At 46.4% G+C, this 12,725-nt stretch overlaps 1 protein-coding gene across 4 annotated transcripts in view; it reads right to left on the bottom strand.

The window, feature by feature from the left end:
- The window catches only part of PAX5 (paired box 5), a 128,272-nt gene that overhangs the window by 58,926 nt on the left and 56,621 nt on the right, over positions 1–12,725 (bottom strand). For 2 of the 4 annotated variants that reach the window (XM_027653177.1, XM_027653179.1), the window contains exon 7: positions 1,188–1,317. In XM_027653177.1, coding sequence (XP_027508978.1) covers positions 1,188–1,317 — 130 coding nt within the window. Of the gene's footprint in view, positions 1–582; positions 659–1,187; positions 1,318–5,296; positions 5,354–12,725 lie in introns of those variants that run through there. The other 2 variants (XM_027653180.1, XM_027653176.1) reach the window with 2 other exon arrangements.

Here is a 12,725-nt window from a genome sequence, read left to right as displayed (position 1 = left end):
ATTTCCAGGAGTCCCTCATTCTGTCTATCCATCCCTAGGTCACACTGACAACTGAAGGGTCCCCAGACACCTTTCTTACCTATGAGTCCACCACTGAAACCACCCACCCAGTACTAAACACGTATTAAAATAAGTCTCCCCGTTGCCACTTCAAGATACATATGATTTTTTTTATACTTCTTCTAACTCTCTTATTTCTTTTGAATCTTCCTAAACTTTTGCTGAGAAAAGCCAAAGGCTGATGTTGTATCAGGGTAAAACAATTATCTAACAATTGTTTTCAAAACTACTCCTGTCCTAGATGAGACTGTAGGGCTTTAAAGATACAGAAATACTACACGAAAAACAGTGTCATCTTCCCTTGTAGCAACAAAATAAAGAATTGCATGCAATCTTTGGCAAAACAGAAAAAAATCCAATAAAATTTGCACAAGTTAGACACAGCAGTAACGCACAGAGGTAACCTTTATATTAAACACAGAGCCTTACATTTTCAAATTCCTTGTTTTTTCTGATTTGTACAATTCATTTGGGACACAATTTAATCATTTTCTTACCATTTGGCCAATCTCCTTCCAAGCAGTGTGCTCAGCCCCAAATAACTACATAACCAAAGTATTTATCAATCTCTATCTGTTTCTTAACTCTTGCTGTATGTCTCCTGAATAAAAGTAGATGATGTGTTGTTCCCTGGATAAACAGCCTTTGCTTTTCATTTAAATGCTTAGCCTTATTGCATAGTTACAACTCTAGAAATGGTACAAAACATGAGCATTTGTAGGAATTAATAGCAGCCAAAATTCACATTTGTTTGAACTGTCATAAAAACCTTGTCCGCTCAAACACACCGGGCATATTTATGAAAAATAAGCACCAAAGCCCAAAGGCAGAGGCAAGCATTCTGCTTTTTGGTGACACAGTGGTACTCAGGATGCAGGTTTGGAGTAGAGGGGCACAGCCTTGGAGTGAAGGGGTGGATATATCATTTGTTGGCTACAAGCAAACCCAAATAATTTACACAAGACTTTCAATTGACTTTCAACAGAGCTGCTCTGAAACCACATTTTAAAATAGACTTTTGAGAAAATGACTCCATATCTGACACAATTATTCCATAAAGGGCCTCTCCCTACAAGGTCCAGGCATAGACAATTCATGTCACTTATCGGTGTTAGAAAATTGCTTACCTGTGACTATAGGATAGGACTGAGGCCCAGGAACACTCGCTCCCAAATCTGCAGAAGTAGGGCTGGTTATATTTGCCTTCATGTCATCCAATCCACTAGCTAGTGAGGCCATGGCTGAGTATTCAGTTGCCTGGAAAAAGAAACAAAAGGCATTTTAGTGATAATAAGTTTACTATTCAAGAGCTTTTACCTGTGCGACAGAAAGTAGGTGCAATATAGAACTCAAAAATCCTTTGTTCTGCCATTTTTAAAGGCAATGCCCAGTTACATGGGGCTTTCAACACTCAGTCTGCTCAATAAGTGGGTTGGTACTTATCACCACTGTTCTTGGAGAACACTAAAACAGGCTTTCTTTATAAAACAAAAGCCCAACTCATCAAAATGTAACAAGGTTTTCTTGAAGGTCAAAATTTTGTAGAATAACTGCCAAGTGCAAGTTACTTGCTTGTTAGAGAAAAATGTCCTTTCCTGTAAACCTGAACTCTCCGTATTTCAGTGGTGGCACTTGAGTGGACATGCACTAACAAGAAGGGAGGAATGGTGTATCCCATTTCCCCCCTTTTCTTGGGAATGTCACGTCTCTTCATTGTCTCACAAGAAAGTGCACATATATATTAATGTTTGCTTAATGGATGCATTCATAGCCAACTGTTCCTAAATCCAAATTATTTAAAAATAAATCACCTGACGGTAGTAAGGACGCTGTCTCATTTCAAGGGAATTTCTTAATTTCATTAGCCAAAGGTATTGTAAATGAGCACAGGTCCCGAGAAATTAGACCATTTGTGTCCTGTAACCTGTGTAAGTCCCTGTAGCTACAGCAATCTACAGCCAGTTTGGAGGATATACATGTATATGGCACAAAGCTTATCTTCATTTGCCTTATTTCCATGACTTCTTATAGTCAGGATCATTATCACAAAACTGGGACGTTTCCTCATAAAGTTCTCTCTTCCCTGCTCCTATCTGCCCTTTAAGTTTTAATCCCTTATTTGTGAGATGGCAATCATGCCCATAACAAGTGGAGGATGATAATTTCAAACTAAGAATGGCAATAGGAACAGATAAACTAAAGAGCAACCACTATGAGGCCAATCCCTGCTGAATTCCTGAAGATTAAGTCAATGCAGAAGCTGCACAGAGGTGAAGAAATGCTGGGGAAACCAGGATCACCTGGGGGTTTTTTGAGTGACCAAAACAAAAATCAGAGTATCACAGAATCCTAGACTGGTTTGTGTGGGAAGGGACCTTAAAGACAATCTTATTCCACTCCCTACCATGGACAGGAACACCTTCTACTACACCAGGTTGCTCAAAGTCCCATCCAACTTGGCCTTGAACAGGGATGGGATATCCAAAAAAGTTAACTTTTTTTTCAAGGAAACAAAATCTGGTCTGAGTGAATACATCTTTCTCCCCCTTGCAAGTTTGTCCAAGAACCCAGCATACAATCTGGTGCTTGCCACTAACACAATACTCTGGGTCAAATATACCTGTTAATGTCTCTGTTGCCCACCTCTCACTCAAACAGAAGTTAATTTACCTGGATAACTATGTATTAGCCGATCCGTGTAATAAACATGTATGTTCTGCAGTACAGTCTGACACCTTGAAGGCTCCGCTGTATAAATCCCTGCATAAATCCCCAGATGTGTGTGCCAAATGCATTTTGCCAGGGACTAGCCCCTGGCCACCCTTGTCCTGCACCCAGCCCATGGATCAGAGTCCTCTGACTCATCTTGTAGGCTCCTCTCTAACCTTTGCATTAAAGCTGTCCTGTTCCTCAGTCCTTTTAGCTCATTCCTTCTCTGACACCCTCCATGCCCTCATGTTTGCCTTGCCTTCATGCACCCAGCCCCTTTCATCTGCCACCACTGCCTCAAAGACACTCACACCTCTGCCTCATCCCCCATTTCTGCCCATTGCAGAGGATGGGCCCAGGAGCATCCCTCCTCTGAGGAGGGTGCCAGTGGTGGTCCCAGCCTTCCTCCTTCCTACAAGTGCAAGCAAAGCTCCTTATTCTCACTTCACATCACACCAAGGTGCATTTCTCAGTCTTCCAACACCAGTCCAAGCTCTCCTACCTCTCCAATCCCACCTTCCCTTATTCAGAGTACATGCACATGTGGCAACACTGCTGGGTTTTCTCTGTCCACGAAACCCTGATCTAACAAGACACCAGACAAACAACAGCCCTGCAGAGGCATTCCAAGCAACTGATGATGCATGAGCATGGATGGGCTGGCAGCACAGCAGAGGAAAAACCTGTCTTTGTGTGGTGCTGTTTGGTATTTCTGATATCTGCAGAAGAGCACACACCAATTCCTGGAGAAGGATGCCTGATTTTACCACGTTGTTCTATGAAAGCCACAACCCCACCATATCCAGACTCGAAAATCTCTTCGTACTCTCCCATGGGGCACTGATCCACTGCCCTCAATGAGCAGGGAATGAATGTGGCTTCCCACTTACAAAGTGGGAGCTACAAACTCGTAGTTTGGGAGGAAGCATCCAGCTGGGATGGGACTCTTGCCACAGGCTGGGTCATGCAAGACAACTGGGGTGGCAGTTGCACATCTAAACCCTGCCACCAAAAGCAGCTTTTGGAACGGCACAAACCCAGCTGGAACCAGACTGAGCCCCTGCCTGCAAACGTCCAACAACTCCACAGCTTGCTTCCCTTCAAAGGTCCAAGGAAGTGTCATGGGGAAAGCAGGACCACAGTTAAAAGCTTTAACTGTAATGACCTCAAAACATTATGCCAATGAGCCATGAGCTGGTCCTTCAAGCTCAGAGAGACTAACCAGTTACAGTGTCAGAAGCAAGCAGTGATCAGGGTGTAGCGCATCCTGTCAGAGGTCAGGACAGTGGTACGCCATGCTCTTCTGTGTCACTGCACCACAGAGAGTTGGAGCAATGTCAGTGGCACAGCTCCAAACCATGGAACCACATCTGTGGACTGGAGAGACTGGAAGCATTGTAGTTGCTGAGCCCAGTGTGGAGGCAGAGCCCACAGTCAGGCTATGCTGTGGTAGGAATGAGAAGGTTTAAGGTAGACATGTGCAAAATGGAGATCTGGAGTCCCTCCCTGCTTTTGGTCCAAATAATTTGCTGCAGACAGGAACTGCACCTCTTTTACAATGGCCCAGCAACATTTTCCTAGAGGTAAGAATAGCAAGATTTTCTGGGATTTTCCAGGTGCTTTCCAGTGCCCAGATCACTCCTTGAAGCCACCAGCAACTGAACACCAGCAGCCACATGGACCAGGCACCAACCACTCCTTCCAGCACCCAGGCGGAGCAAGTCCAGGCTGAGGGGCAGCCTGAGGTGGCTGCTGACCCCTCTCTGCTTATGCTGTCCCAATGGAGGACTGATTATTAATATCACATCTACCTTTGCAGTAGCAGTTTCCACTGCACAGCAGAGGGGCTGTGGTCAGGGCCATCAGCAGCAGGCTGGCACAGTGGCTGTGATCAACACTTGGCTATGGGCAGAGAAGACACACCACTACCAATCGTGAGACACTGGGGAGAGCAACGGTCAGCAGAAGCATCTTCTGGCCCATGAGGAGAGAAGAGCCACAGGTGCAGAGCAGAGAAGCCTTCATCCTAAAACCAGCTAGTTGGTGCTGCCTGCAGCTCTTCTCACCCCCATGGAGGGGCAAGGGGATCCCATTACCCCATGAAGAAGCACAAGCCTCTCTGTCACTGTGGTTTCACAATGCTGGGTGTTGACCCACTCCTGAGAGGTAAAGCGGTGTCCCCTCTTCCCGCTCCCCCCAGACAGAGCTCTTTCTTTCAGGCACCCCATCCAAGAGAGGAGAACCAACCCCAGAGGGAGGCAGTGCTCATGGAGCAGTCCCTCACCCCATGGCCCCATTGAGACCCTCCTGCCAACTTTTCCCAGGAGCTTCTCCAGCTGGTCAGGGAGGGGCAGCAGAAGGGGTCTCAGATTTGGCTCCTGCACCAGTGATCTGGTACTGCTGCTGGTGAGGAACAGCCCAAAATGACGATCATGGTTAGGGGTCCCTCCTCGCGCAGCCAGAAGCCTGACCTTCTGCTTGGTATGTGAAAAAGCAAGAGTCGGGTGTTCAGTACCCTAGAAATTACCTGAAAAATGACTGCCTGCGGTTGTACCACGCACTGTCTCATCAGCATGGAGCACCACTGCCATAGCATGGAGGAGAGAAAACACAGACACGTGAAACGAGGAATAATATAAAGGAGAGAATGAGAAGCTCAAACTGAAAGGAGGGGCAAGATCAGATCTCCTGCGTCTCCCCTGCCCCGTCCCACTCAGCTCTGGCAGATGAGAGCTGGAGTCTGGTGGAGGATTGGTTGGGGTGGTGAGGAGAGAGGTGCTCTCTGAGCACCTTTGGGCAGCAGTACATGGGCAGCAGGGTTTGCACAGTCCCTCTCCACCAGATTTCTCTGCAAAGTGCAAACAGGAAGATTTCTGCTCTGAGTAAATTTTTATACCCACCACCACTACAAAGGCTTTATGTCTAAATACTAACACCCCTGGGGTGGAGAAGGTAATAGGCAGATGGAGGGAAAAGGGGTGCAGGAAGGTTTCAGGATCATTTTCAAACCTGCTGCACTATAGGGAAGCAGACAGACAGACCATCACCAGCTTCACCCTGCACTTTTCCTAGTGAAGATGCCCAAGTGTAACCCACTGAAAAGTCAACAGGTACAGAAATTTTCTCTTTGAGATTTACCTGGAATTTTATCCTAAATTGTTATGCAAAGATGGACACACAGTAGAGAACAAGATCGTTCCCTGAAGTAGCCTGTTTCTAGGGTGCCAATGTGGGAAAATCAGGGAGCTCCCATAGGCTTGGATGAGACCTGCAGCAGCACTGTGACCCAGGTAGTGTGAGACAAATTCATCCCCCTTCTGCCCTGTCCCTTTCACGCAGCACAGACCCGGTACCCATCTTGAAGCGATTGCACCAAGCAAAGACAGACAAGAGCTGCCTGCTGCACAGGGCAAATGGCCACTGAAATGAGCCAGCTGGGGTCCATTGGGACTTGCACATGTTGCTTTTTGCATCTGCTCAGTCTTCCCAATTAAAACACCAGGCAGGCATGAAGCAACACCTCCTGTGCCCTCCTGCCAATGACACAGCTGCCCCCAGGGCCACAACACTGCTCAGGACACAGTAGCAGCAGCACAACAGGGTCTCAGACTGTCAGAGGTCTTGGGGACTCTGGTCTTGGTCTGCCTCCTTACCGACCATGTGCACTGCCTTCCCTGCTGATAGAGATGGTGCACAGAGCACCTTCACTGTCAAAAAAGCCTTGAGGCCCCTGAAAGGCACAGTGCTGTCCCTCAGGTCACATCCACCACATCCACTGCTCACCCATGGCGCCAGCAGCAAGCCAGACTTCACACAAATATCTCCAAGTCATTGTGTCTTAATACTTTAAAATTAATTAATAAATAGAGGTAGAAGTGGTACATGCCAGGCAGGCTGTCCAAAGAAACCCCCACCTCAGCCTGACAAAGGGAAAAAATTTGTAACATTAGATATGGTTCGAAGAGTTTAATCCAAAGAAGCTCTAATTAATCTCCCCAGGCTTTGAGAAACCCAGCGCCACTTGCAGCGCACAGGCACTGCTGTTGCTCTGCCTGGAGTTTCAAGGGAATGGAAAATCCATCCTAATGCCCTCCTCCTCAGCCGCTCAGGATTCAGATGGGAAAGTCTTCCCAAAAGCTATATATCAAAGTCTTACCACTGCCGCCTGCCAGCCACCCCACCATTTCATAATTTACTTGGCATTCCCTGCACTGTCCACCACCGCCACCAAAACCAATCCTGCTTTGGAGTAAATGCTATTTACACACCTAATTTAGGCCAAACCCCAGTTATTCTTTGATTTCAGCCACGTTGGGATCATTGCTGTCTCACAGAACGTGGAAGTATGGTTTCAGTGGTGCAACCTATTTCCCTTGGTTTAAATGAACCTCCCTTTCACAAAACATATATGTTTATAAAAAATTAGCACCTGTGCTTCATTTTAGCCCAAATCAAATTAGGATTCATCCCCAGAGATTCCTCTGAAGGCAGTGGGAATTAGCTCATGCACCCTGCCATGAACACATTTACCCTCATACTTCAAAACAACTGACCTGTTTTTGACCCAATCTTCACATTATCTGCATGTGGGAAATGACACATTTTACATTTCCACAGTGTAATTCATAAGTGAGTGCAGTCCTTCTCAGATTTTCTGAAGGGATCCCCAAATCCAATCTAAATGCCTAGAATTTACCTGTTGTTTTTCTTTCATACATATAAATAGCTGCATTTCCATTCATTCTTTGTTTCTCATTTTCATTTTGTTCTAATATCTGCATGTAAATGTCTGAAAATAGCATCTGTAATTGAAGATTATGAAGTATAGCCAGCTCCTGACAGGTTGCTAAGGAAGATGGATTATCCTCATTTTTCTGTAAATTTTGTCAATTTCGGAATTCATAAGCTATCAACACTGATAAAAATGTGACCGCACAGCTGTGTCAAAGTGGACGGCGTGGCATCAGTGCAGCTCCTGAGGAGGATGGCTCTCCCCAGCCATCCAGTCAGGAGCAGGCACTGCAGGAATCCTTCCTAACTGCTTGCAGTATCTACATCCCAATCACACACCCCCCTCCACCCTGCCACCTCCCCCCCAATTCAAATAAATAAATAAATTGAAAGTACGCAAATTCTCTGGTGCACCAATTCACATCACAAAGCACAATTTATTGTGTGTTCTCCTTTTTTATTTATCCCTAAGTAGTAAACACGATTTCCATTCAGGGGGTTCGTTATGTTCCACTCCTACCAGACAATCACAGCATACTTGAGGCAATTGTTTAGCCTCTTCCTCTCAATTTTCCCATTACTGGAAGTAAGTACTGTTGGGACTCTTTAATAGCCCGACTGCAGCCCATATCAATAACAGATGAGGTTTAATCGTCCAACACAAAAATTATTTAGGCTCAGTAAGGACATTCAATGTCATTTGCATAATGGCATTTCTATCCTGAGCACCTAACCCATCGTGCATAAACAAGGCCCTGGGACCATAAATAATAATAAATCATGACGTCCACACTCCTATTGCTGTAATAGGAGCCTCTCTATGTAGAAATTATTTCAGTAGGAAAGGGGCACTATAATTTTAAAGACATGTGGCATTGCACAGACCAGTAAATCACATTCATGCGCACAATTGTGCACACACACGTGCCAGCAAGGCTGCCTATGGTGAGTAGCAAAACCCCAAGGAGTAGCAGCACAGAAAACTGTCCACACTGAGCACTGGGAATGCTTTTGATTATTGTTCCTTAGTCAGAGGTAGCAGGCTGAACAAAAGCAAGGTCTGTGTGCAGTGCCTGAGCATGTGTGCAGTGGACCTGTTAGTCTGCCAGTCCCTGCTTGGCCATCACTCATGCCCGCTGTCCTTTGACCTCTCCAGGAAGGTCTGGTGGAAAGAGAGCAGAGATCTGCAGATGCTCATGGGTATTTCCCAAGCAAGCCCTTCATGGGCCATTGCAGTCCCCAATGTCCCACACCCCCCCATTCCAGGTAACTCAGCACTGCCAAGGCCACCACTAAACCATGTCCTCAAGAGCCAAAGTCTTCATCTGATTTTCAAACAGAAGCCTCCATAGGAAACGATGGTAAGGCCAGCCCAAGGGACATAAATGTACACAGCAAACTGAGGTGGCTTTCCAGATTTCAGTCTCGCCTGGCCACTAACAAGTGTGTGGGTGAACAGAGACAGCAGCACAGTGGCAACAGCTGGCCTCTGCGTCTGCCAGGATTTGCCAGCTTCATCATCATATATTTGTCCTCAACAGCTCTGTCCTTTCTCAGTATAAACACTGCTCTGTCTTCTCTAGGACGTGAAAGAAAAGTATGACTCACCCCAGCCCACACCCACCCCCAACAGCACTGCTCAACACTGCAAAGGCTCTTCCCTGCTGTCTCCATGGCAGAACCACCCAGTTCAGTTTACTGAGAAAGGCAGAAACTCCAAGAAAGATTTTGTAGGAGCCTGCTCCCAGTGCCAGCATTGCAATACCACTGCCTGCACAGGCATCTACTCCCCGAAACAGCGTCTCCCTAAGCCCCCTCCAACTTCTCCTCCCCAGCCCTCCTCCTCCTTCCCCTTCCAGGGCAGTCCTCACTAGCTCCTCTCTGGCTTTCCCCACAGACTCACATGGGGTGTTTCTCTTCTCCCCCTCCTTCCCACCCTCTCCCTCTATGGGTCCTCTCACCCCAGGACCAAAGGAGCTCTCTCAGCAGCCTCCACCGTCCTACACCCACTGCTGAAAAAAGGGGCACTTCATCAAAAGAAAGCACGAGACATCCAACTGAAACAAAGTGTAACACAACTTGCCCTGGTGGAAAAACCAGTTTGCTTTTTGTAAACCCAGCACATAATTTATGCCTTTATGCCTCTCACTGTTACAAGCTATTGTTAAAATGCACTGTTTCTCAGGAGAGGAACTGGACACTTTCACCCTTAACAGTAACAATTTCAGCCAGAGAAGGAGGGAAAAGGTACAATCCTCCATCATGGTGGTTCCTCTGCTTCCACTGAAGCACCAACATGGGTGTGGAGAGAAGAAAATACAACACTCAGCATAGTCAAGTGTTTCCTTATGGAGAAATACAAAACAGAAATATGAAGGTACACTGAGAATGTTCGTGAGGTTGACAACAATATTGTCCGATCTTCAATCCATCCCACCAATAGTCCTGAACCCTGAGAAGTCTTATGCAAATTTACGATAATAGTTTGGTTTTCTATAATGCTTTCAGATGAACTACCCAAAGATGTTTCACAAATGCCATCTAAGAATCCTATCATATCAGGTTTTGTATGATATTATGCACTGTGTACAATAAACTGGTCTCAAAGTGGCATCCCATGGCAGAATACCAGGGTCCAAGCCTCAGGGACAGCCAAAGCCACTGCAACCACCACAGACACAGGAGCACCAAACCTCTACCCAGGGGGAAGCCAGTAGAGAAAGCCAAGGAGATTGCTGGTTTGTGGTATGTTGCAAAGTCCAAGCTGAACAAATTTGTATCAACCCATGAAGTCCTGAATTTCAAAGTTGGACATCAAACAACACACATGCTTCATTGTCTAAAAGACTCGCTTTTGCCCATGGGAACCTTGTGACTCTACAGGGGTCAGGAGCCTCCTGCCTTTCATTTTTGGGGTGGAAATTTTCCCTACAATGCTGAATTCCCCATCAAATCCCCAACATGGAACTGACTTCATTAAAAACCAACCAAACAAAAAACCCAAACAAATAAAAAAACCCCCATGCAACAAGACCCCCATAATTTCCCAAAGTTTTTCTTTCATTTCTTCACCCACACCCAAACTAGACTGCTAATGGCCACAATATTGTAAGCCAGTTTTCATTACAGCATTTTTATGGAAAAGCCAGGAATCTTAAAGAACCAGTAATCTTTTCCAACCTCTGTGATTCTATGGTTCTACATCAGAAGTTTAGATTAGGTATCAGGAAAAAAATTGTTATGAAAAGGGTTGTAAAGCATTGAAACAGGCTGCCCAGGGAAGTGGGAGTCACCATCCCTTGAAGTGTTCATAAAATATGTGGTTATGTTTGAGGACATAGTTTCATGGTGAACATTGTGGTGGTGCTGGGTTGACAACTGGACTTGATCTTAAAGGTCTTTTCCAGCCTTCAGATTTCTGTGATTCAGTAGGCACAAATGTTGTTTTCAGAAGATTTCTGTAGCACTTTCTGATTACAAGGCCTTCAGGGCAGGGGCAGAGGCAGCAGGAACCAAATTCTGTGCACACAGGGGGCAAAGCAACAGATTTGAACACTTCAACCAGAGTGTTTTGTACAGAAAAAAAGAAGTGTTAGGAAGGGTACTGGGGATGTGGAGCAGGGGAGAGACTCCTGTGCCTTCATGCATGCTGCAGGCATGCCTCATGCCAGTGGAGGCCCCGGGAAGGGGAACATCAGGGGGATGATGTGGTGCTTGCTTTGATGTGGCATTCATCAAGGATGGACAGGCATGAAACCCCACTCATCTTGTGGGATAAATCTCGAGCTGTTTTTCCCCTTTGCTAATTAACTGAGACCCACTGACAACCAAATCTGACCAGCAACAGGTCCAGAATGTGAAGGCCTCGGGACAAGGCACTTCAGACTGGGGCATGACAGAATCCCTAATCTCAGGAAAAAAAACACCCCATCCCACCTGCATGCCCATGGGGTAGGGAAATGGCCTCCTTGCCTTCAGAAAAACACCTAGAAATACCAGAAATTATCTGCCCATGGGTATAAAAAATGAATCAAAATAGAGACAGGCTGACCAATGAGCAGGGTATCTATAGGGTGCTGGTCCCACATAAAGAGATTCTGTCTGAAAACACTCTCAGTGTGCTGCTGCTGGAGGCCCTGTACATCCCCGGTATCGTGACAGGCTCCAGGGAGGACCTTCTTCACAGAAAAATCGTTGAAGATTACAGGTTTTAGTGAAACATTTCAGCTTTTATCAAAACATTCTCTGAAAAGACAGGTTTAACCAGGCACGCTGCTGTTATAATAATCACTATTTTGCCACTAAAACATCAGAAGAAGCCTGGGTACCACACAGAGAGTGGAACATCAGACGAGAATCATAGAATCATAGAATAGATTGGGTTGGAAAAGACCTCCAAGATCATCAAGTCCAACCTCTGATCCAACTCCAATTACTATATCATGACACTAAGGGCCACGTCCAATCTCTTTTTAAAAACCTCCAGGGATGGTGAATCCACCACCTCTCTGGGTAGGCCGTTCCAATATCTGATAACCCTCTCTGTAAAGAATTTCTTCCTAACATCTAACCTAAACCTCCCCTGGCAGAGCTTGAGCCCATGTCCCCTTGTCCTATTGTTGGTTGCCTGGGAGAAGAGACCAACCCCCACCTGGCTATAACCTCCCTTCAGGGAGTTGAAGAGAGTGATGAGGTCACCTCTAAGCCTTCTCTTCTCCAGACTAAATAACCCCAGCTCCCTCAGCCTCTCCTCATAGGACTTGTGCTCAAGTCCCTTCACCAGCCTCGTTGCTCTTCTCTGGACCCACTCCAGCACCTCAATATCCTTCCTGAACTGAGGGGCCCAGAGCTGAACACAATACTCAAGGTGTGGCCTCACTAATGCAGAGTACAGGGGAAGGATCACTTCCCTGCTCCTGCTGGCCACACTGTTTTTGATGCAGGCCAGGATGCCATTGGCCTTCTTGGCTACCTGGGCACACTGCTGGCTCATGTTCAGCCTCCTGTCGATCAGCACCCCCAGGTCCCTCTCTGCCTGGCTGCTCTCCAGCCACTCTGTGCCCAGCCTGTAGCGCTGCAGGGGGTTGTTGTGGCCAAAGTGCAGGACCCGGCACTTGGCCTTGTTGAACTGCATTCCTTTGGAGTCAGCCCATCTCTCCAGTCTATCCAGATCCCTCTGCAGAGCCCTCCTGCCTTCCGGCAGGTTGACACTCCCTCCCAACTTG

Source organism: Corapipo altera, unplaced genomic scaffold, assembly GCF_003945725.1.
Source record: "Corapipo altera isolate COAL_440 unplaced genomic scaffold, ASM394572v1 61305, whole genome shotgun sequence".
Lineage (NCBI taxonomy): Eukaryota > Metazoa > Chordata > Aves > Passeriformes > Pipridae > Corapipo > Corapipo altera.
Note: the sequence above shows the minus strand (reverse complement) of the source record. Positions and strands in the feature narration are given on the sequence as shown.